The sequence below is a fragment of the Bidens hawaiensis genome, unplaced genomic scaffold (assembly GCF_021521415.1).
Source record: "Bidens hawaiensis isolate Kalapana, Puna unplaced genomic scaffold, B.hawaiensis_p1.1 tig00021372_1, whole genome shotgun sequence".
In the NCBI taxonomy this organism is placed as follows: domain Eukaryota; kingdom Viridiplantae; phylum Streptophyta; class Magnoliopsida; order Asterales; family Asteraceae; genus Bidens; species Bidens hawaiensis.
Window position 1 is genome coordinate 49750 of NW_027493317.1, and position 25717 is coordinate 75466.

The following is a 25717-nucleotide window of genomic DNA, read 5'->3' on the forward strand; positions in this document are numbered from 1 at the left end:
AACTATGCATAAGAAATAAAAACAACTTAAGATGTCAGGTTTGGTGCACACTACTCAGACCGAGCGTAATGGTTTTACTAAAAAGGTTGACATGTCGTCATTTCCACATAAGCACGGGGCTCTCACTCACTTTTCATCCCTTTTGATTGTAATGGTTTAACTAATGATTTAAATAAATAAATGGAAAAACAAATCATGAATCTGATTGGTGAACTGAAGGTGGACCCATGTTCAAGAGTCCCTAGCGCTCCCGAACAACAAGGTGTTGGCGCCCCTTGGCGCCCCCACCTTTTGTAATGGTGTTTAATTATTTTCAAGATGATGCGGAGTGTGATTTAACGCCCACTACACTCTGTTTCATAGATATGCACTGTTAATAATGCATGAACTTGTTAGATGAACTACAAGAAATGCAAGATAAAGCTAGTTACCATATTATGAACTAAATAAAATCTTCTATCAAGCATAAACATTGTTCTTGATAAAATTTTAAAAATAATGAGTGATTGGGGAATGGGCCCTTAATCTATTATATTATGTACAAAGGGAAGGATGATACAAGTTTGATACAAAAAAGTGAAGAACAAGATTTTGGGATTTCGAGTTTAAGTTTCAGTGGGCTCAAATTTTACCCAACTAAAGCTTCCCATATTAAACCACTCACACTTAACCTAGTCCATAGGTGGTTTTTTTTATTGTCTAAAAGCTAAAAAAGTTGTTCCAAAAGAGGTTGAGCTAAGGTCATAACCTAAGTATCTCTGAGTCAATAATATTCATGTACCTTTCCTTGAAACCAAATTGAAGCAACCACCTTAAACAAGAAAAGAATCCCCAAACCACATGTTTATAAACATCTCAAAAAACCAAACAACATAAGATCATCATCTTAATTAACACACAGGTTTAGATTCTTGTACTAGCCAACACAAATGGCTAACTATATGGGATCCACTGCACCCATCTTTATGATCCTCAATTTCTTCATGTCGTCACGCTTCTAGGCCTCGCTGGTTGGGTAATGAACCTAGCCATTGATGATGGGTTCATCATTGGTATTAATCGTGTCCTTAAACCATAAATCCTTTATAACTTTTTGTTTTTTCTAACGTTGTTCATTTGTGTTGTAAATAGGTCCAACGTTGGAGTTACCTGCTCATTTCTCACCGATATACTTCCCAATGGGAAATGCAGCAACTGGTTTCTTTGTGATATTTGCTTTAATCGCGGGTGTTGTTGGGGTAGCATCGACTATTTCAGGCTTTGACGTCATGCGCTTGTCTGATAACCGTGCTGGGGTGGCTTCTGGTGCTATTATTGCATGGGCACTAACTATGCTTGCCATGGGGTATTTATATCTTCATAAATATTTACAATTTTCTTTTTTTATTGTTTTGTTTTAAAAGCTATTGGATCTTAAATTATGTACTAAAAAGGTTGTAAATTATGGGCAGGTTTGCATGCAAAGAGTTCAATCTTGAAGGCAGAAATGCAAAGCTGGTAAGTTATATTGAAGGCTAATGTTTAACTTTGGTAAAGTTTTAGCATATATGAATTATATATAATCCATAACTAAAGCACAACATTTTATATGACAATCTATAACCTAAATACAAAATCTAAAATATCTATAGAATAAATGAGTTAACTCGATGAGTCATGAGTCGATCGAGCTCACTTAAGCACGACATTTCAGCTCGCTAAGATAAACGAGCTCGCCCGAGCCCAAACATGAACCCAACTCGATCGGTTCACTAAAATAGCCATTTGACTTCAAGTTCATTTCTCAAAAGATGTTTAACCAAATATCGTAACATAATAACCAACCGTAACAGGATCATAATTTTGTTTACATATACAATAAACATATCATGTTATTTTCACATTTGATTTACAGAGAACAATGGAGGTATTTACGGTTATCCTTTCAGTTACTCAATTCATATATACAGTTGCTCTTCACCAATGATGAACCGAAGGCACTATTTTTAAATTATTTTTTATTTAATTATTTATATGTATAAATTTTTAGTTTTGTGATTATATATTTTGAGCGATGATTTTATGATTGATTGTATATGCATGATTTGTAAAACTTTAATATATATAACACTCTTGGCACTTGTAATGTTATAAAATGTTTAAATGGGAGCTTAGTAACCATGTAACAAAAAGACTTAAGTGTGTACAATTATCAACATATATATGTGTGAAAAAAAACACGGGTTGCTTGCTGTCCAAGTTGCCAACAACCTAAACTGCCGTATTGTCACAACAGAAACACTGAAGCAGTTTTGAGAAAGCAACATAGTTTGTGAGTCAAGTACATTCAACATTCATCAAGATAGGAAAAAGCTTACTTGTAGCCCAAGTTACCATCATGGTCTGAGATACAAAGACAAAGCAACAGAAAAAGTTAATTCAAATTCGGGACTCGCTTGTTGATCAAACTAGAGAACCGGTCTCCAATCTCGAGCTCCAATGGCTTATCCTCTTCTAAAATCGTCACAAGAGCAGTTACTTTGACGATTGGAGGTGAGTCATGGCGTCTAGCTAGGGTTCAAAAAATAACTTAAATAGGCTTTCCATAACTTTTAGCCGGCATATAAGTTGGGGGCTTTTTTCCCTCTTGAAGGTCCCCCATACGTTGCGGAGGACAAAGCCACCCCCCCCCTTTTCTTTTGTCCAGATTTTTATTTTTTTTAATCTGTTTCATCTCGTGATCCGTGTCATTCCCCGTAGAAGCTGGTTTTCCATGCATGGGTACCTGAAAACACAAGAATCCGTAAACACATGCTAATTATGACACATAAACATTACCATTTTGCAAACTTTCTTATTAAAACGAATGCGACAAGGATATGTTTTGGAACACATCTGTAAACAAGAAATAAAACACAAAAATACATAGTTCTTAGACATCTGGATGTCGTGATCGGTTTAGCTTAAGGGATTATTTCCAGGCCGGCCAATGGCTCACAAGTTTAAATATTTACGTACTTTTATTTGAAGTGACATGTTAACAATGACATATATAATTATGTATAGGCGGCGGTATAACTAGGTTGGGCACGAGTCTACCCTAAGATTGCCAAATTTCCTATTACGGATTTACGGATACACTAGTTAAACACACATTTGAATTTTAAATATCAAAATTAATGTATAGTCAAAGTTTGGGTAGCTATTCCTAAAGTTTGGGTAGCTATTCCTTATATTGCTAAAATTTAAATAACAAAAAAAATTTAAAAACTACAATACTAAAACTAAAACAACATATTATTTTTTGTTCGTAAGAAAATAATTAAATATAAACCAACATGACTTGATAAAACAATCCAAAAGAAGAGTAAAACTAACTCGAACTATAATCCTCTTCAGTCGGACGTGATTTGGTTGTTCGATTACGGTTATTGTTAGTAATAAACGGAAAACATAAATTAGCAATAAACAATCGATCTTTAATAGTTGTAATGACAACAATCGATTAGGACCAGATTCTGATAACGTTAGTTGCTAAAACTAAGCCTACTATATCAAAAAATATATTTAATTTCAGAACTAAAAGTTAATTCGGGTTATTCGGTTCGGGTTCGGGTTAGTCTTTTCTCGAGACTAATAAATCAAACCCGAGAACCAACCCGAATTACTTCGGTTCAGGTTCGGGTTAGTCTTTTCTCGAGTTCGGGTTTTTCGGGTCAAGTTAGTTCGGGTTCGGGTACGTGTTTTATCAGGTTTGGTTTCGGGTTTTGGGTAAAAGTGACAACCCTAAATGGCCCGTTTCGAATATAGATACACCGCAGAATAATCAATCAATCAATCAAGCCCTGTATATCCCACCGCATAGCACGCTATCGGTAGGGTCAGGGGAGGGTGGGATGTAAGCAAGTCTTTCCTCTATCCGTGAGAATAGAGAGGCTGCTTCCAGAGAGACCCCCGACTCATAAAGCTACATACAGGCAAACAGAAAAAACATACATCCTACAAGCAAAGACACTTAGCAATACAAAGAATAGCAAAGTACCAAAAATAGCAAGGACTTTGTAACCTACTAAGATTAGGGCATAAGAATCAAAAGGCAGCATCAAACCAAAAAATATACATAAACAACAAGGAGTCAGGCTAGCCAAACTAGACCCTAAATACAAAGCTAAGCTAACTAGGTACCTTCCCCTAGAAGTCGCTAACCTTAATCCTACGTCTCCACGAATCTCTATCCTGGACCATGTCCTCAGAGAGGTGCAACTCTGTCAAGTCATGTCTAATTCTCTCATCCCAAATCAATTTTGGCCTGCCTCTACTCCTTTTTCCTTCCACAATGAAGGTTTCCACTACTCTAACTGGCGTTGTTGTCGGTCCTCTCTTCACATGCCCAAACCATCTCAATCTCCCTTCCTTTATTGTCTCTGATATGCTAACTATTCCTAACCTTTCCCTAAAGACCTCATTTCTAATCCTATCTAATCTAGTGTGTCCGCACATCCACCTCAGCATCCTCATCTCTGCTACCTCCATCTTGTGCGCCTGTGTCTTCTTGATTGTAACACCCCGACCAAAGGCGGATTATACATCAGGGCGCCACATATTGTTTCATTACTCGTGACACTATTGGGTGTCAATATTTAATAAATATATTCATTCACGCACGCGCAACGTAAACACAAGATAACATAAATCAATATATTATAAGGCAAAATATTCGAACAACAATAACTTGTCTTGATACATTTTAATCTAGGTCCAAAAGTAAAAACGTCCTACGTGTCCACAAGCTCCAAAAACAGCTACAGCAAACCTGAACATGTGTTTAAATAAAACGTCAAACACTTGCGTGTTGGTGAGAAATCAAGTTTAATACTATACATAGATAACAATAAATCTGCGCGCAACACGTGTATGTCTGGTGTTTAACGAGGGTGTAATCAGATTGTGATCAAGCCCAAATAGATCATAGTTCATAGTTCAATCCGTGCTCCCAATTGAGCACAAAAACAAGAAAACATCTGTGCAAGTGTAAACAAAGAAAACCGTAAACGATAGGTCTCCCGTGTTCATCTAATGGATCCATGAAAACTTCGGAATAGGCCGAACAAAGCGGTTAATGATACACACATACAAATAAACAGCCAAGTAAACGTCCTCAACACATGGGATACTGCGCGACTAAAGTTCATAAACAAGTTTAAGACTCAAGTTTGTACGAACACATGAACATCCCAAAACATTAAAAATAAAAAGGGATTAGGTACGAGATTACTCACTTGATAAACGATGCGGTGTAAGATAAAGCAAGAACCAACTTTAAACAAGCACAAGTTAACCTATAAGTAAGATTATTGTTTTAATGATTTGTTTTAAGTCTTGATTATAAGTTAGCATAATTAATAAGTAAATTATTATATATAATATATATTACCGGAAAAGCAGGGCAGAACAGGAAGGAAGACGGAGGCAGAGAGGAAGACGGCAGAGAGAGCAAGGAGCAAGAGAGAATAGGAGAGTTTAAGTGAGTTGTGTGTGTAGTGTTAGGAAAATAACATTATTATTTATAGAGAAATCCTAGGGAACACAATCCCTAGAAAAGGGGAAAAGATCTCCAAAAAGTAAAAGATTCCAAAAGCAAAAGATATCAAAAGATATGGCAGCTGCAGGGGGCAAGATAAAGCTGACAGGGAACAGTAAACAGGCATGGGAGGGTCAGATAAAGGTACTGGTCAAGCATGGAAAAGCAGATCTCAAAAGATAATGTCAGTCACTTTTTCTGCCAACCAATGGGGTTGGTGCGCATGCTACGCCAAAAGTGGCTTTTCATACATAAGATAGGTCAGGTCAACAGCACAGAAGATAAGACAACACAAAAGTAAACGGCTGGATTAAACAGAGGAAAAGACTCAAGACAGCGCGAGAAAGCTCGAGCGCGAAGGCAGACACAGAAGGTCAAGAGAGCGCGAGCGCGAAGGCAGACAGAACCAATCTTTGCGCGCCGCGGAAAGAACTATATTTCTAAGCGCGCCGCGGGAAGAACTTCAATTCTAAGCGCGTCGCGAGAAGAACTATATTCCTTAGCGCGTCGCGGGAAGAACGGTATCCATAGCGCGCCGCGGGAAGAACTAAAATCCTTAGCGCGCTGCGGGGACAGTTCGTCTCGCGTATCGCAGTAACAGGTGGTCTTCACGCCGGCTTCCTTGTAAGGAGTCTGGCGCGTGGAGCTGCGCAGACAACCTTAGGCGGGAAGAAACAAAGGACAGGGGTTCAAGGCTTAAGGGCGGGACGGCGACAAGAGGGAAAAGAAGGCGGAAAGAGAGAAGAAGAGGGACGGGACGGCGGAAAGAAAGAAAGAGAAGGAGGCGGGAAGGAAAAATTATTATTATTATTAAAAATAAAATATAAGTATAAATAAATATTAAATCATAACAGAAAGAGATCGGATCAGAGAAACGGGTACCTGGGTCGGGTCGGATCGGGGCAGATGTCACAGTCTCCCCTACTTTAAGAAATTTCGTCCCGAAATTTATCTCGAAGTAGGTTGCGCAGAGAACAGGTGCGGGTACTTGATCTTCATTTGATCTTCCCTTTCCCATGTAAACTCGGCTCCGCGCTTGGACTCCCAGCGAATTTTCACGATAGGGATGCGACTGCGCTTGGTTTGCTTAACCTCGCGATCCATAATCTCAACAGGCTTCTCAACGAAATGCATAGTTTCATCAACTTGAACTTCATCAAGTGGAATGTGAAGGTTCTCGTCAGCTAAACACTTCTTGAGATTGGATACATGGAACGTTGGATGCACATTACCGAGCATGGGCGGCAGGTCAAGTCTGTAGGCAACTTTTCCTACACGCGCGAGAATCTTAAATGGTCCAACATATCGAGGAGCAAGCTTACCTTTCTTCCCAAAGCGGACAACACCCTTCCAGGGCGACACTTTGAGGAGAACAAGATCACCAACTTGGAATTCGAGAGGCTTCCGTCTACGATCTGCGTAACTCTTCTGTCGGCTTCTGGCAGTCAGCAGATGATCACGGATCTTGGCAATTTTATCGGTTGTCTCTTGAACAAGTTCGGGTCCTGTGATTTGAGCTTCTCCCACTTCGTTCCAACAAATCGGGGAGCGGCACTTACGACCGTAAAGTGCTTCAAATGGGGCCATACCGATACTGGAATGATAGCTGTTATTATAAGAGAACTCGATCAAAGGCAGGTGCGAATCCCAATTACCTCCAAAATCAAGAACACAAGATCGGAGCATATCCTCAAGAGTTTGAATAGTTCGTTCAGACTGACCGTCAGTCTGAGGATGATATGCCGTACTCATGTCCAAGCGAGTTCCTAGCGCAGATTGGAGAGATTTCCAAAAGCGAGATATAAAACGGCCATCGCGATCGGATATGATGCTCAAAGGAGTACCATGGCGGCAGACAATTTCCTTGACATAAAGCTGCGCGAGTTGCTCAACACGGTAGTTTTCACGAATGGGCAGAAAGTGAGCAGACTTAGTCAATCGATCCACTATTACCCAAATGCTATCGTGTTTGCTTGTTGTCAAAGGTAACTTGGTAATAAAGTCCATCGCTATACTTTCCCATTTCCACGTAGGAATTTCTGGTTGTTCGAGCAAACCAGATGGGCGTTAATGTTCAGCTTTTACCTTAGAACAAGTCAGGCATTTAGCTACGAACACAGCAATATCCTTTTTCATACCGGGCCACCAATAAGTAATGCGCAAATCCTTGTACATCTTATCAGCGCCGGGATGAATAGAATACCGAGATTTGTGCGCTTCACTCAGGATATCAGCGCGAAGATTCTCATCACAAGGAATCCAGATGCGATTGAGATAGCAGAGAATCCCACTCAGATTGGGCACAAAATGTGCTTCCGCGCCACACGCTAACTCGGCGCGAAGATTACCATTACTGATGGATGCGCGCTGCGCGTCACGAATGCGCGATTCAAGGTTGCTTTGGATCGGCGCGAAGTGAAGCTGCGTGCGCGGCAAGATACAGTTAAGCTGGCAGGGTTTTCGGCTGAGCGCATCGGCTACCACATTAGCCTTACCAGGATGATACCGGATCTCACAATCGTAATCGCTGATGAGTTCGTTCCATCGGCGTTGCCTCATGTTAAGTTCCTTCTGATCAAAGATATGCTGAAGGCTTTTATGGTCGGTGTAGAGGATACACTTAGTACCATAAAGGTAGTGTCTCCAGATCTTCAAGGCAAAAACAACTGCGCCTAGTTCGAGGTCGTGAGTTGTATAATTCTTTTCATGAACCTTGAGTTGCCTCGATGCGTAAGCGATAACCTTGCCTCGTTGCATAAGAACACAACCGAGACCTTGGTTGGAGGCATCGCAGTACACGACAAAATCATCATTACCCTTAGGTAGCGCAAGAACAGGAGCTTCACACAACAATCGCTTGAGCGTTAAAAAGGCTTCTTCTTGCTTCGAGCCCCAAATATACGGTTTACCTTTGTGCGTTAGAGCTGTTAAAGGCAAAGCGATCTTCGAGAAGTTCGAAATGAAGCGCCGGTAATAACCAGCTAAGCCCAGAAAGGAACGGATCTCAGAAGGAGTGGTCGGCGTAATCCAGTTCTTGATTGCTTCAATCTTGGATGGGTCGACATGAATACCCACCTTGTTTACAACATGACCAAGAAACTGTATTTCATCAGACCAGAATTCACACTTGGAAAGCTTGGCAAATAGCTGCTCGGCTCTAAGCTTTTGCAACACCAACCGAAGATGTTGCTCATGCTCGGCCTTGGTCTTAGAATAAATCTGAACGTCATCGATAAACACAATCACGAATTTATCCAAGAAAGGCCTACACACCCGATTCATTAGATCCATGAAAACGGCGGGTGCGTTGGTTAAACCGAAGGACATGACCAAGAATTCAAAATGGCCATAACGAGTTCGAAAAGCAGTCTTCGGAACATCTTCATCGCGGATGCGCAACTGGTGATAGCCAGAGCGGAGATCAATCTTGGAGAAACAAGAGGCACCTTGAAGTTGATCAAAGAGGTCGTCAATACGCGGTAAGGGATACCGGTTTTTAATGGTGAGTTTGTTCAACTCGCGGTAATCAATACACATGCGAAACGATCCATCTTTCTTTTTAACGAACAACACCGGAGCACCCCAGGGCGAAGAGCTAGGGCGAATGAATCCTTTAGCAATCAACTCTTGAAGTTGGCTTGCCAATTCTTGCATCTCAGCGGGCGCAAGACGGTAAGGAGATTTAGCTACGGGGGAAGCACCAGGGATAAGATCAATACGGAACTCGACTTCACGAACGGGAGGGATACCAGGAAGATCATCAGGAAAAACTTCAGGAAAATCACGCACAACAGGGATATCGCGAAGCTTCTTCTTTCCTTCATCGGGTTTAACCACATGGGCTAGAAATGCAATACACTTCTTCCGCATGAGTCTTTGGGCTTCGGCGCAAGACATAAGCTTAAGACCACTGGAGGGTTTCTCGCCGTAGATGTGAAGATCACCGTTTTCTCGAGGAATGCGAATCAACTTCTTGGCGCAAATAACTTCGGCGCGATTATGCGAAAGCCAGTCCATACCAATGATAACATCAAAGCTTCCAAGAGGCATGGGGATGAGGTCGACTAGAAAATCGTTTTCGTTAAGGTTAAGCGTGCAATCCTTAATCACGGAGTTAATTAAAACAGTTTCACCATTAGCCAATTCAACTTAAAAAATTTTCTTTTAAGTTATCGCGCGGTCGCGCAAGCTTCTGCTCAAACGCGCGAGAGATAAAACTTCGATCGGCGCCAGTATCAAAAAGTACAGAAGCATAAAATCCGTTAAGCAAAAATGTACCATTAACTACGTCATTATTCGCTTGCGCTTGGTGCGCGGTTATGTTAAAAGCTCGTCCGCGTGTCACTTGGTTCGAAATCTGGTTCACCGGATTCGCTTGCGTAATCTGAACTTGTAGTCTCGGGCACGCGTTCCGGAAATGACTGGGATCACCGCAGTTATAGCACGACCTGGGTCGTGGGTTTTGGTAGGTTGGTTGTGGGTTCTGCGGGTAGACTGGTGGTGTTGGCGCAATTGGGTTGGCGGGAGGGACTCTACAGTATTCGGCAGAGTGACCAACGCGGCCACATCGGTTACATTGACGACACGGGGTTTGGGTTGGGTGGTGAAGTCTACAGGTTGGGCAAAAGGGTTGGGTTCATGTGTAAGGTTTCTTAGGTGGCGGGGCAGGGAGTGCGGGATTGGTTAAGGCATAGTTATGGACTACAGGAGGTGTTGGGTAGGTTGACAGTGGGTTAGGCGCGTAAACTGGAGGTTGGTAGATGGGTTGCTGGACAATAGGTGGGCGTGTAAGCGCATAGGCCTTGCGCCTGCGCTTGAGGTTGTTACGGTTTGAGGGTTTTGGTTTGGTTTCTGTTGGTTCAGGAACAGTCTTGGTGAGTTTGGTCTTCTCAGATCCCCACAGGAACAGGGTTCCTGCTCTGACATGGTTGTCGCTGAGCACAGCGGCCAACTCGATGGCGTCAGAGAGGGTTACTGGGTTTCTGGCCCATACAGAATCTTGAATTTCCATGGGGAGACCCCCAAGGAATTTCTCTATGGCTCGGCGGGAAGGGGTAACAAGGTGAGGGACAAGCAGGCTTAGTTCATGGAAACGCGTCACGTACTCGCGCGCTTCACCGCTGTATTGCTTAAGATTCCAAAATTCCTCCTCCAGGCGCTTAACTTCGTTGGGAGGGCAGAATTCTCGCGTCAGAATTTCCTTAAATTCCTCCCAGAGCATGCTAGAAGCAGCTTCTGCGCCACGCGCATGAGCTACTCCATTCCACCATGTAAGCGCTCTGGATTCCAGGACACTGGAGGCATATAGGGTTCGTCTGTCTGAAGGGCATTGGGTGTGGAGGAAAGTGTTTTCTATTTTCTCAAGCCACTGGAGCATCACTGTGGCTCCTTCAAGACCTGTGAACTTTGGAGGGTTACCCGCGTTGAAGGATTTAATATTGTAACCGGAGGTGTTGGTATTGTTTTGGCTCAAAGCTTGGGCTATTGCGGCGGCCATTTCCTGAGAACGTTGCTGCCTGCGCCTGCGCGAGGCTTCTCTCCTCTGATGGCGGCGAGATAGCGGAGGCATTCTATAAAAGTTTTAGTTTTGTTAATATCTTAGCGCAAAGTATAATCTTATAAAGCTTGGTTTCGCGGAGTCAGTTACTGTCAAAAGTTAAAGTAAAATAAATGACCCTAAATGCAGACTTAATAAAGGTAACAAATTCGAATCAAGAATCGACAATTCATGTATCACCATGACTTTTCGAATTCCCAATTTAAAATATACGAGCAAACGAGTATTGGAGATTGACGATTCATGTATCACCATGACTTTTCAATCTTCAATATAAAACATACAAGAAAATGAGTATTAGAGGTTGACAATTCATGTATCACCATGACTTTTCAAGTCTCCAACCTCAGAACATAATCGTAAATAGAAATTGAAAATCAACTATTCATGTATCACCATGACTTTTCGGATTTTCAAATCCAACAAACGAATATGCAAGTAAAATCAATAAAAATCGAAATTCAACAAAAATCGAAATATCGCGGAATAAAACATAAAACCATACGCTGCGTCTGCGCAAGCATATTTATAAATAACGAGTAATTAACAATAAGCGCGCAAACATGAGATTTCTCTCATGCGCGAGAAGGGACTCTTAGGTATTCTAGGCCGTTACGTCTAACCACCTATCCTAAAGTCAACGAGCTCTGATACCAATCTGTAACACCCCGACCAAAGGCGGATTATACATCGGGGCGCCACATATTGTTTCATTACTCGTGACACTATTGGGTGTCAATATTTAATAAATATATTCATTCACGCACGCGCAACGTAAACACAAGATAACATAAATCAACATAAATCAATATATTATAAGGCAAAATATTCGAACAACAATAACTTGTCTTGATACATTTTAATCTAGGTCCAAAAGTAAAAACGTCATACGTGTCCACAAGCTCCAAAAACAGCTACAGCAAACCTGAACATGTGTTAAAATAAAACGTCAAACACTTGCGTGTTGGTGAGAAATCAAGTTTAATACTATACATAGATAACAATAAATCTGCGCGCAACACGTGTATGTCTGGTGTTTAACGAGGGTGTAATCAGATTGTGATCAAGCCCAAATAGATCATAGTTCATAGTTCAATCCGTGCTCCCAATTGAGCACAAAAACAAGAAAACATCTGTGCAAGTGTAAACAAAGAAAACCGTAAACGATAGGTCTCCCGTGTTCATCTAATGGATCCATGAAAACTTCGGAATAGGCCGAACAAAGCGGTTAATGATACACACATACAAATAAACAGCCAAGTAAACGTCCTCAACACATGGGATACTGCGCGACTAAAGTTCATAAACAAGTTTAAGACTCAAGTTTGTACGAACACATGAACATCCCAAAACATTAAAAATAAAAAGGGATTAGGTACGAGATTACTCACTTGATAAACGATGCGGTGTAAGATAAAGCAAGAACCAACTTTAAACAAGCACAAGTTAACCTATAAGTAAGATTATTGTTTTAATGATTTGTTTTAAGTCTTGATTATAAGTTAGCATAATTAATAAGTAAATTATTATATATAATATATATTACAGGAAAAGCAGGGCAGAACAGGAAGGAAGACGGAGGCAGAGAGGAAGACGGCAGAGAGAGCAAGGAGCAAGAGAGAATAGGAGAGTTTAAGTGAGTTGTGTGTGTAGTGTTAGGAAAATAACATTATTATTTATAGAGAAATCCTAGGGAACACAATCCCTAGAAAAGGGGAAAAGATCTCCAAAAAGTAAAAGATTCCAAAAGCAAAAGATATCAAAAGATATGGCAGCTGCAGGGGGCAAGATAAAGCTGACAGGGAACAGTAAACAGGCATGGGAGGGTCAGATAAAGGTACTGGTCAAGCATGGAAAAGCAGATCTCAAAAGATAATGTCAGTCACTTTTTCTGCCAACCAATGGGGTTGGTGCGCATGCTGCGCCAAAAGTGGCTTTTCAGACATAAGATAGGTCAGGTCAACAGCACAGAAGATAAGACAACACAAAAGTAAACGGCTGGATTAAACAGAGGAAAAGACTCAAGACAGCGCGAGAAAGCTCGAGCGCGAAGGCAGACACAGAAGGTCAAGAGAGCACGAGCGCGAAGGCAGACAGAACCAATCTTTGCGCGCCGCGGAAAGAACTATATTTCTAAGCGCGCCGCGGGAAGAACTTCAATTCTAAGCGCGTCGCGAGAAGAACTATATTCCTTAGCGCGTCGCGGGAAGAACGGTATCCATAGCGCGCCGCGGGAAGAACTAAAATCCTTAGCGCGCTGCGGGGGCAGTTCGTCTCGCGTATCGCAGTAACAGGTGGTCTTCACGCCGGCTTCCTTGTAAGGAGTCTGGCGCGTGGAGCTGCGCAGACAACCTTAGGCGGGAAGGAACAAAGGACAGGGGTTCAAGGCTTAAGGGCGGGACGGCGACAAGAGGGAAAAGAAGGCGGAAAGAGAGAAGAAGAGGGACGGGACGGCGGAAAGAAAGAAAGAGAAGGAGGCGGGAAGGAAAAATTATTATTATTATTAAAAATAAAATATAAGTATAAATAAATATTAAATCATAACAGAAAGAGATCGGATCAGAGAAACGGGTACCTGGGTCGGGTCGGATCGGGGCAGATGTCACATTGATGGCCCAACAGTCTGTTCCATACAACATTGCAGGTCTAACTGCGACTCTATAAAATTTCCCCTTTAATTTAGATGGGAACCGTTTGTCGCATAAAACCCCAGTGGCTGCTTTCCACTTACACCAACCAGCTTGTATGCGGTGGGTTATGTCACTGTCTATCTCTCCATTGCTTTGGACAAGTGTTCCTAAATATTTAAACTTCGTTATCTGCGGAACCACCTGGTCCTCAATAGTGATCTGGGTTTCCTCGCTATCGGCAACACCACTGAAGTCACAACAAAGGTACTCTGTCTTAGAGCGACTAATTCTTAAACCTTTATCCTCTAAAGCTACACGCCACTCCTCTAGCCTTTCGTTCAAGGTTTGTTTAGTCTCAGCCACTAACACAATATCATCTGCAAAGAGCATGCACCATGGGGCAGGCTCCTTAATCGACTTGGACAGCTCATCCATGACTACCGTGAAAAGAAACGGGCTTAACGTCGATCCTTGGTGGAGTCCCATCTCCACCGGGAAAAATTAGTATCTTCTACCGGCGCACGAACACTAGCTGTAGTCCTGTCATACATATCTTTAATTAAGTCTATATACTTTTCAGGTACCCCTCTACCTTCTAGACTACCCAGATTAGTCTACGTGGCACATTGTCATATGCTTTTTCAAGGTCGATGAATATCATATGTAGGTCCCTCTTTTTCTCCCTATACCTTTCCATTAATCTTCTCAGTATGTGTATCGCTTCCGTTGTTGACCGTCCTGGCATGAAACCAAATTGGTTAACCCTAATATGCGTTTCTCTCCTAATTCGTGTCTCAATTACTCTCTCCCATAATTTCATAGTATGACCTAACAACTTAATTCCTCTGTAATTTCCACAACACTGTGCGTTTCCTTGTTCTTGTATAGAGGCACTACTACACTACTCCTCCACTAGTCTGGCATTTTTCCATTCTTGAAAATAAGGTTAAATAGCTTAGTGAGCCATTGAACTCCTTTATCCCCTAAACACTTCCAAGCCTCAATCGGTATGTTGTCTAGACCAACCGCCTTAGCCCCTTCCCATCTTCCTAAGTGCTATCCTCACCTCTCCCGTTGTGATACCTCTACAGTAGGAGTTATTCCTTTGTTGTCTCTGCGTAACAGGGTTGTCTGTTTCTCGTTGGTCGGTCTGTCTGCCATTAAAAAGGCTGTTAAAATAATTTTGCCATCTCTGTTTAATGTCTTGTTCCTTTATTAAGACACGCCCATCCTCTCCCTTTATATATTTCACTACTCCTAGGTCATGTCTTCTACGCTCCCTGGCTTTAGCAATCTTGAACATATCATGCTCCCCCTCCTTTGTTTCCAGGCGTGCATACAACCGTCTATACGCTGTATTTTTGCCTCTGTCACCGCCTTCTTCGCCTCTCTCCTAGCGTTTTTGTATGTCTCCCTCAACCTCCAACGCTCCCCCTTGTTAGTGCACCTTAAAAGATCCCTAAGACTCTGTTGCTTATCCTTGATCTTGCTTTGCACATCCTCATTCCACCACCAAGATTCCTTTTCCCCAGTTGTCCTGCCTGTCGTGACCCCTAGCGTCTCCTTTGCCACTTGAGTGATAGAAGCTGCCATATCCTCCCACATCTGGTTTGCGTCCCCAACAAGATGAACTGCTGTCGTCGAGATGACCTTATCCTTGAACATCGTAATGTTGGTGCCCTTCAAATTTCCCCATCTTATCCTATACCGCCCTTTTCTCTCCATCGTAGTCACTTTCTCTCTCAATACTACATCCGCCACCAGTAAATGGTGCTGAGCTGTTGCGGTCTCCCCCGGTATCACCTTGCAGTCTCTCCACTGTCTTCGATCGTGTTGCCTTATTAAGAGATAGTCGATTTGTGTATTCCTTCCCCCACTGGTAAAAGTGATTAGGTTTGAGTCCCTTTTCCTAAAGAAAGAGTTCAGAATACCTAGGTCATGGGCCATTGCAAAATCTAAAAGATCCCTACCAGGTTTGTTCTTATCCCCAAAACCAAAACCTCCATGAACTATCTGAAAGCCATCACTATCCTTACCGATATGACCATTGAAATAACCTCCTACGAAAATGGTCTCCTCCCTAGATACAACCCTCACTACTCCATTTAGGCAATCCCAAAACTCCCTCTTTTCTTGGTCTCCTAGTCCCACGTGTGGTGCATAAGCGCAAACCACAACCACTACTTCGACTCCTAAAACTAACCTTAATACCATCACCCTATCGTTATATCTTTTCACCTATATTAAATTCTTATGCAATTCCATAGCCACCAGAAAGCCTACTCCATTTTTAGCTCCATCCGCCCCCGAATGCAATAGCTTGTACCCATTTCGCTCTACCCCTCTCTGCCCCTTCCACCTAGTCTCTTGGAGGCACGCTATATGGACCTTACATCTCTTAAGAGCATCTATCACCTCTAACAATTTACCACTTAGAGTCCCTACATTCCATGATGCCACACGCAAACTATGCCCCCTACCCTTTCCCTTTCCCGCACCCCTCGTCCTTGGACACGATCTCAGCGGACTGACATGACTAATGTCGTCTATGGTTACAATTAACCGTAACTATTTAAAGCAAAACAAAAACACCAAGAACCAACGCAAACACACCATGAACAAACGTTGATGAAAAAGTCTTATAAAAATTCGCCTAATGTACACTTAACAAATAGGTAATAAGTGCGCACAGAGAATAATAATAATAATAATAATAATAACAACAGAAACAGAAACAGAAACAGAAACAGAAATGCTTATCTATTAAATCTTTTATGATTTAAGAACACAATATTTTGCAATAATCGTTACCCTAATGAAACCACCGTCGCCTCCTTAAATTAATTTTCGTTTTTGATAGTTTTCATGTTTAAAAGGTCAGCATCTACACACTTTTTAATATTACAATTTGTTGGCTTTTTTTAGTTTTGAGTTTTTGGAATCGAGCAATGAGTTCAGATAGGCTTAGCGGGTTGCCAGAAGAGATTCTTTCACACATACTCTCTCTAATGCCTACAAAATATGTTGTGCAAACCAGCATTTTATCGAAAAGATGGAGGTACACATGGATGTTCATCACAAAGCTTGACTTCGATGATATACAATCTAATATTTGTCCATGTAACCTAGTACGATTCGTGGATGGGATACTCAAGTCTTGCAAAGCATCTCAACTTGAATCGTGTCGTTTTAAATTTTCAAGTAACCTTGTTCAAAAGCAAGCGTGTCAAATTGGATTGATAAGGCGGTCAAGTTAAATGTTCATGAGCTTGGCATACAAGTTAACGTTTTTGAGTTGCCTTCAAGCCTTTTTACTTGTAGAACACTCACAAAGTTAAGAATAGATCGTGTTGGATGTCCTCCTTGCACTGTTTGGGAGTGCCTGTCTGTGGTCTGCCCATGGGCGGATCTATATAAGGCTTAGGGGTAACCCGGGTTACCCCTCAACTTTGTCGGTGAAGTGTAAAATTAATGCAATTTTTTTCCCTTTTTTTCTCCGTTTTATGTATAGGTTACCCCTGAGTAAGTATTAGGATATCATTAGAGACAAAGTGAACTTGGGCTCTGAAAATTTCCAGGGTATTTGAGAATATGCCAGGAGCTTAAAATGGAGATCTGGAGGTTGAAGAAGATGCTTGTTTAAAAAGTATGAATTAAATATAGAAAATATATAAAAGGTAAGTCTATTGAGTGTAGATGTAAAAGTAAAGTCACATGTAGGTCCATATTATCAATACTCAACTTTCTGCCTTTTCTTATTATTGTTATTTAACATTTTGGTTTTATGTATTAGTTAAAATGTTCTCCTTTCAACTAATTTGGATCAATGACCTTCTGACCCACTAGATCATTTTTATTCTATTTTAGGAGGAAACCCACCTATAGATAATAAATCGAAGTATTAGGATGACTCGTCGTAATCACTTGGACTATAGATAATTGACTAGTCAAATTAGATACAGATTGATAAACCAAATTTTAGCTTCTTTTTGGTTTAAAATTATTTAATTTTACTTTAGTAATTATCGTTTTTTAGTTGATGATTTATGAATATTTAATGATGTTTTCCTAATGCTTATAATGTTTATAATATATAAACATATTCTTTCTATGAAAAAAAAAGCTAGATGAATAGATGATTATATGAGATACGAATATAATTAGACCTGCTCACAGTCGGTCAGTGATCCAAATATCTGTTCGAAAAATAAAATATGATCAGGTGGTTTGTGGGCCCTCAATGATACAAATGAAAATATGATTCGACCCAACCCGAACCAATTAGTTTATTAGACATGCATATGCATAAATATCTAATCCCTATGAAAAAACTATGGATCGCTACCGCCCCTCGGTTCAAAAAAAAATTTAGGTTACCCCTGAGTTTTTTTTCTAGATCCGCCACTGGGTCTGCCTTCCTTGTCTGATAAACCCTTGACGTTGCGATTTATACCAATCCTTTCATCAATGCATTTAAACTCATCCCCGCTTGCCCAAAACTTGAGGATTTATCTTTGGAAATTGTATGGCACAATGGTGTAGAAGATTTCATATTCGATATACCTACGTTGAAAAGATTGAAATTGACTTTGTTAGTTTTATCACGTACTAACAAAGTTGTGTTACGCGTCCCTAGTCTTGAACATCTATCTTTTAATGGGAGGTTGTACTCGTTATTTTTAACGGAGAATGTGTCATCTCTGATTAAGGGATCTTCTTTTTCTATGAAAGACCATTTGATAATCTATTTGTTAAGCTTCTAAAGGGACTAAACGGAGTTAAATCACTTTCTCTTCAGAAGATAAGAGAGACACAATCTCAAGACTCTTCTTTGCATAAGATCCTACTCGCTTCACCTCTTCCCGTCTTTCTAAATATGAAGCACTTGGAGCTAATTGGCTTTTGGAAATTTGGACTAATTCTAAAATTTCTTGAAAGTTCTCCTGAGTTAGAAGATATCTATATTGAAAAGGTACTTGATTTGTTATTTTAATTTGTACTACTTTTACGGCGATATATTATTAAGAATGTACTTTTCTAACTTGTTTGAGTTAATGACAAAAGCTTCAAGGTTGTCGTTGGATTGGACCAAAGTTTGTTCCCGCTTGTATGCTAGCAAAACTTACAACAATCACATTTTTGAATTTCATGGGACGGAAGTGTGATATGTCGTTTCTAAAGTTCTTGTTGGGGAATGCAAAGGTGTTGAAAAGAGTAATAATCAACTTGGAAAAGACAAGCATAGAAGAAGAAACACGGATTTGTTCACAGTTGCTTAATCTTCCTAGGGCCTCCACGTCTTGCGATATCCATCTTAATAGAAATAGATCTCCGTCTACTGGTTGGTAGCTTTTGGGAAATGAAGATCATATTTATTTTGTTTTCAATTTTGATTTCACTTGTGAATGTGATAAGAGTCTTATCTGTTTTGAACTAATAGTATTCAAGTATGTTCGTATGTATTGATTTATGTGTTAGAAGGGTATGCATAACACATGTAGGACAGGAGATGAGGAGATCAGGATGGTCGTTTTCAATTTTGATTTCACTTGTGAATGTGATAAGAGTCTTATCTGTTTTGAACTAATAGTATTCAAGTATGTTCGTATGTGTTGATTTATGTGTTACAAGGGTATGCATAACACATGTAGGACAGGAGATGAGGAGATCAGGATGGTCGTCCACGTAAGCAAATGTTGGAGAGGTCGGGATGGAGGTAATTGGGATAGCGGGCACATTGTCCCTCATCAATACCGCCCAAACATTCCATCCCGAATGGTTGTCCCAAAACCATTCAGTGCAACCTAATTAAGTACTTATTTAAGATTCTTCAAACGCAATTCAATTATCACATTACATCTACTATTCTTCTTATAAGCCCACTTATATATGAAAATGATATTTAGAAAGTATAGATGATCAATACATAACCGATAACCTGATTTTCCAAGTTTGAATGTTAGTGTTGAAAGTGATTATTTTGATGTGTATCTAACAGTCAAAAGTATAATACATGTAAACTATGGGTGATCAAGTAAAACGTAAGCGATAGATTTCTATGTTGCAATCTCCAATACGACATTAAAATGTTTATTCTTGAGATTCTTTTAGTGTTTTGGTGTTATTGAGCGCTCGTGTAACCAAACCTGTACACCCAATTCCTATTTATACTAACCTATGGGGCAAAAATGGTCTAAGAAAACTGGTTTCAATGGCTATGAAGGCCTAGTAGGAATATATTTTTTTCTAATGGTAATAACCGGTTATTAATTGAATCAGAATGGCCAGTTTTGATTAACCGGTTACTAACCCGGTCTTAATCCAAAAATCCTAACCAGCCCCAAATTACCGATTGTATTCATTAACCGGTGAACTTGCATTACTAACCAGTCCCAAATTGTCAGGATGCATTGATTAACTGGTGTACTTGATTACTAGCAAGTTAGAAGAACAAAGGTACTGTAAAATTGTTGAATTAAAACATAACATGGTAATTAGCAAGGTGATTTACTTTTATTGTCGGAGTTAATCAGATGGTCAACTCAAGTTGTGTTTATAGTTAAAAGAATGTTAATAATACGTGTTCTAGCATGTAAAAAAATTGGTGCATAAAACTGAGCTATGAGATTGGGTATGGTTAGTAAACAAATTTAAGCACAAATGGTAATATTACCCAATGTCCCGTATGTTGGACCCGGCGTGGACTAGCTGGGTTAAGTTCTTACACCAAACAGCTGCTGCCTCACGTTGTCAAGTACCTTATGCTAGACTTGCTATAAGCACACATGAACTTGAAAGGAAACATAGACAAACATCAATATATGAAGAGTTATACCCGTGTCAAGAACAAAGGTTACTAGCAATCCAAGTTACCAACACTTAAACTGCCTTAGTATCATAACAGCAGCTGTTTAAAAAAGTAACATGGTAACATCGATCGAGTCTAAGTACATTCATCAGCTGTTTGAGAAAGTAACATAGTTTCACTACACACATATGAAAAAGGTTACCCATGCCATGTCAAAAACAAGGGTTGCTTGCGGTCAAAGTTACCAACAACCTAAGTTTCACTACAAACACGTGCGCACACACCTCATACTGTGTATTTGTTCCTAGCATTTCTGTCGGGCGCATCTACCTGCAACATAATGCAAAATGTGAGTCAGAAAACGAAAACAATCTAGATTCTAGATATTTCATTAGACAATAGAAAAAATTGGAAAATTTACATGAAATATGTAGCCTATTGTCTCTTTGTAATCAAGCAACTCCTTCCACTGTTTCCCAATGCTTATCTGCAAACAAAGACAATAATATACATCTTTATTTACGGGGTGTTTGGCATTGAGTTATCGAAACGATAGTCAGTTTTTAGTGTTTGGATATAATGAATGATTTGACTTTATAATAATATAGTACCTGAGCACTCTCATTGGCAGCATTCTTGGTCCACAAAGAGATTTTTTCCTGTTTTGCCCTAACGTTAACAACTGCTCCACATATATCATCACCGTGATCAAATTGTTCACCAATCATTGCTAGCAACTACAATATTCACACATTATAAAAAGTTACAAACAGTATGAAAGTAAGATCTTAAAACGAAAAGTATAACCATACCGTATACAACCAACAAGTATCAGACTTGAACTTTGAGAAAGTCATAGTCCACTTTCCACCATTAGCACACACAGGGTCTTCCCACTTAGGCTCAATCTTATTTTTGAAGCAATAGAAATCAGCACCAGAAGCCAATTTGCTCGGTCGGTGTATATTGTTGTAAAGACTGCATTAAAAGATAACATAGACTTGAAAAATCAAACATAATGTATAATCTATTATAGTATAGCATATCAATAGAACTTATAACAGTGTTGTAAAACTCACTAGGAACTAGTCGGGTGCACGCACAAAAAAATAAAAAAGAATCAAAACCTTATATATAGTTATTAAAACTTTATTAGTCGGATTAGATTAATAAATAGAAATCTTGAAATACTTCAACGATTACAACCAACTTTGAATGATTTAGGCCGATTTGGACCGGCTTTACCGTCCGATTTGGTGAAATTGAATCAGTAGCATACCGACAAGCGATGCAATTTTTACAAACCTGACATTATACAGATGCTTTTTCAATAAATATAGGCCCATGAATATCATATAACCATTCTAATCTTCAAGAATTCTCTCACATTATGAAAGAATTTAGATATTGAATTCATGAAACCCAAATTGTGTAATTTCCCTAATTAGAATCAAATTCAATCTTCAAGAATTATCTCATTGCAAAAAAGAACTTGAATATATGATAGGCTGGCGGCTAACTCAGTAGCGTTATAAATATAGCGAGGCACCGATTGAGTGGCAATTAATCTAACCGGCCCCAAAAACCGTTACCAGACAAAATCTTTGAAGTATTTGAGAAACTATACGTATTTTAAAAAAGTATATGTAAACTTTTGTGTGTGTGTGTACATATAGAAAATTACATACATAATTCAAATCCCATGCGCCTAGCTACGAATGCAAACGAGCTGAGCCGCTCACGAGCTACTCAAGATCGGCTCGTTTAAAAGCCTGATCGACCCGAGCCTAAAAGAGCTCGAGCTCAAGCCGGCTCGCGAGACTAAACTAAATAATATATATAGATATACTTAATTATTATTATTAACTAATATATATAATGTTATGAAAATGTAACTAAATAGTATATAAAATACATAAAATTATATTGAACGGAATATATAAAAATTAATTAATAAATAGTAAACGAGCTGAGATCGAACTTAAAAAACTACTCCCTATCCGAGCTCGAGCTTTGTGTAAGTTAAACGAGCCAAGCTCGACTTTACTCGTTTGCACCCCTGCGCCTAGCAAGTTCTACAACATTGTAATTAAGTAATTTCCCAGAACCGTCTTCATAACACAACACATCACACTCGATTAACTAGTCTTTTTTGAACAAGTACATATAAATATCAAATCCAATTAACCCCAAACCTTAGCGAGTTCTACAACATTGTAATTGAGTCAATGCATTCAAATTAAATATCAAACAGATCAAATCAAAACCCTAATCAAATGCATCTACTCAATTAACTAATATTACAAAACATCAACGAAATAATAATAATAATAATAATAATAATAATAATAATAATAATAATAATAATATTATTATTATTATTATTATTATTATTATTATTATTATTAACCAATGAATTACCTCCAGAAGTCTTCAACAGTGGAGAAAGTGTGGATAGCACGCATAGAACTAAAAAAAGAATTCTCGTTTTTATCATCAATCGAATCACTGTTTGCAAGCCAGGATTCTATTTTATTATCAACATGTTCAAGTTTTTTTTATAGGTATGGAGTGGTAGCGGTTATATGGTGGTTACTAATAAACGACGCAACTGTTGATCGTCAATTTATTGATGCGCGACACAAAATTATCTTATTGTTACGTATCTAATATTTTAATTATCTTTACTAAACACAATACAGTTACAAAAAGGGAAACCAAACACACTGCGGTGTTCCTACTATATACATGCATGGAAAGCATGTATATACAACTCAAAAATAAATGTTACGGTTTACATAAGAAATTTTGTTAACAAATTTTGCAAACAAATGAACAATGGATCCAACAATTGACGGTTCTTGTATGTTTGTGTAATTGTTTCCCGGAAAATGTAACTAAACGAACTGTTATTAAAATGCCAAGAAATCGTCACGTGTGGTGAAGTTGTATTTTGCAGTGCAATAAAATAAATAAATGAAGTTAAGACGGTAGTTAAAAAAACGTATCGGATTAATAGGTGTAACTGTAATATATATCCGTAACCAATTTGCATTAAATAATTCATATTGATTTATGCTTGAAAGTTGAAAATTTTTTCAAAATACCAATATTTTTAAGTGTGAAATGGTTTCTAGGAGAGAGAAAAGATGTTGACGGTAACCAGGAGATTCGCCTTTTGAAATGACGGATGTCAAGCAATACGTAGACCCTGTCAGATTTTGTTTGGTGAGTTGGACAATTATTAGGTGTTCCGCCATTTCAAATGACGGATCTGGTATACTTTATTCGTGTTCTGTCATTTGAAATGGGGCGGATGTCAATTCATGTGAGCCACCAGTTTGACTGGAAAGTCACAACTCCCAACGTAGACTACCCCTACATGTCAATATGTACTTTTTCAGACATTCGCCATTTCAAATGGCCGATGTGAATAGTGTACTTGACTGACTGATTTGACAACACCACTATCTTTTCGTTTACTTATTTATTATTTTCTTAAATAACATTATTTAAAAAATAAAAAGTTAAATATTCAGAAATATTTTTTTTGTATTAGAAAATACATTTACATTTTATTATTTATTAGTTTTAAATAACATTATTTAAAATAATTAAAATTTAATATTAAAAATATTTTTGATTAAAAACACAAATATATGTAATTTTAAAAATACAATTATCTTTTTATTATATATCTAATAACATTATTTAAAAAATAAAAAATTTAATAACAAAAATATTTTTTATTAAAAATACTAATATATGTAATTTTAAAAATACATTTTTTCATAATGAAAGATGTCCTCTTGGCATCCGTCATTTCAAATGATAGATGTGAATAGTGTACTTGACTAGCTGATTTGATAACACCACTACCTTTTCTTTTTATTATATATTATTTTATTAAATAACATTATTTAAAAAAATAAAAACTTTAATATTAAAAAAAGATTTTTTTTATTAATTCACTAATATATGTAATTTAAAAGTACATTTTTTTATTATTTATTGACATCGATAGGAACGTTGTTCTACTTGTGTCGGTGTTTCCTTCCTCGATACAATCGCACCATCTACCGGGAACCCAAATAAGACATTAACGTCTTGTAACGTCATTGTTGCCTCGCCGAATGGTAGGTGAAAAGTATGTGTCTCGGGTCTCCACCTCTCGACCAATGCGGTTATCAATCCATGGTCAAGTTGCTTATACCTACAATCCAGCACACCACTAGACTCGGCAAGCTGTATGTAATTTTTAACGACATCAAGGATTGCATTTTGTTTAAAGAGTGACCAAAATCTCTAATTACCAAGTCTAGGTCGTAAGGTGTCTGTACTATTTAAAGTCCCTTTAAACAAAGAAAATGCGCGATGATTTTTTTTAAGAAACAAAGTTCATCATTTCTTGAACCAGGAAGTAAACTAATGTTCATTGTATCTAATACGATAGATGAGTGATTGGCATACAGGAAAAGGGGGGCACAGGCCCCTTAGAAAAGCACGCCGCGCCGCATGGAGGGGTTCCCTATATCCCGTCGCGCGGCGCCTAGGGGTTACTGATGGGTTTTTTATTTCGTTTTTGCTTAATGTTGGGCCTTGTTTTGGGTATTTAAACACCTTTAACTTAAACCTGACATAACCTGAAAGCCCTAGCCGAATTTGGAAAGGAAACCAAGGTTTTGAAGGTGTTTTTGAGGCTAGGAATTCAGGAGCATCGTAGAGCTTTCGTACAAGTGTTCAAGGGTTGATTAAGAAGGGTTCTTTCGTTCTTTATCTTTATCCTTGTTCATTATCTTTCATGATGTTTCTTTTTGTTCTTTGGTTTAGTTATTTGATTATGATTATGCTAGGCTAGACTTCATGTCTACCTAGGTTTGATGAACATGTTTTTGACTTGATTCTTGCTTTGGACGTATGTTTTGATTATGGTTTCGTTTTATTAATAGTAAGACTTAATTTTGATTTCATGATGCGTATAAGTATTTATTATCTTGGTTGATTATTAACTATTGATTCACATAGATCTTTTATCTTTTGATTGTGTTTTTTAGATTTAGGGTTTATGTTTAAATCATTACTTGGTTTTTTGATTATTGTGATTGAATGGGCCTATTAGATCATAGAAGCTTATTGATTGTTGATTAGGATTTTGAATGTTT

At 38.8% G+C, this 25717-nt stretch overlaps 2 protein-coding genes and 2 pseudogenes across 3 annotated transcripts; 2 read left to right on the forward strand and 2 right to left on the reverse strand.

Annotated features, from left to right (window-relative positions):
• Nucleotides 1-929: 929 nt before the first annotated feature.
• On the forward strand, nucleotides 930-1400 carry LOC143563361 (membrane protein PM19L-like; annotated as a pseudogene). Its single transcript, XR_013140656.1, has 2 exons — nucleotides 930-1052; nucleotides 1132-1400. The product of XR_013140656.1 is annotated as a membrane protein PM19L-like (transcript).
• A 13604-nt stretch (nucleotides 1401-15004) lies between these two features.
• Nucleotides 15005-15961, reverse strand: LOC143563362 (uncharacterized). Its single transcript, XM_077050918.1, has one exon. The coding sequence runs from the start codon at nucleotides 15959-15961 to the stop codon at nucleotides 15005-15007; it is 957 nt and encodes a 318-aa protein (XP_076907033.1).
• Nucleotides 15962-18177: 2216 nt separating this feature from the next.
• LOC143563363 (F-box/FBD/LRR-repeat protein At4g26340-like) lies at nucleotides 18178-19125 on the forward strand (annotated as a pseudogene).
• A 1110-nt stretch (nucleotides 19126-20235) lies between these two features.
• Nucleotides 20236-23028, reverse strand: LOC143563356 (eukaryotic translation initiation factor 4E-1). Its single transcript, XM_077050914.1, has 5 exons — nucleotides 22977-23028; nucleotides 21368-21533; nucleotides 21167-21292; nucleotides 20977-21042; nucleotides 20236-20885 (listed from the first exon to the last, which is right to left on the reverse strand). The coding sequence occupies exons 1-5, from the start codon at nucleotides 23018-23020 to the stop codon at nucleotides 20841-20843; spliced, it is 447 nt and encodes a 148-aa protein (XP_076907029.1). The 5' UTR covers nucleotides 23021-23028; the 3' UTR covers nucleotides 20236-20840.
• Between the last annotated feature and the right edge of the window lie 2689 nt (nucleotides 23029-25717).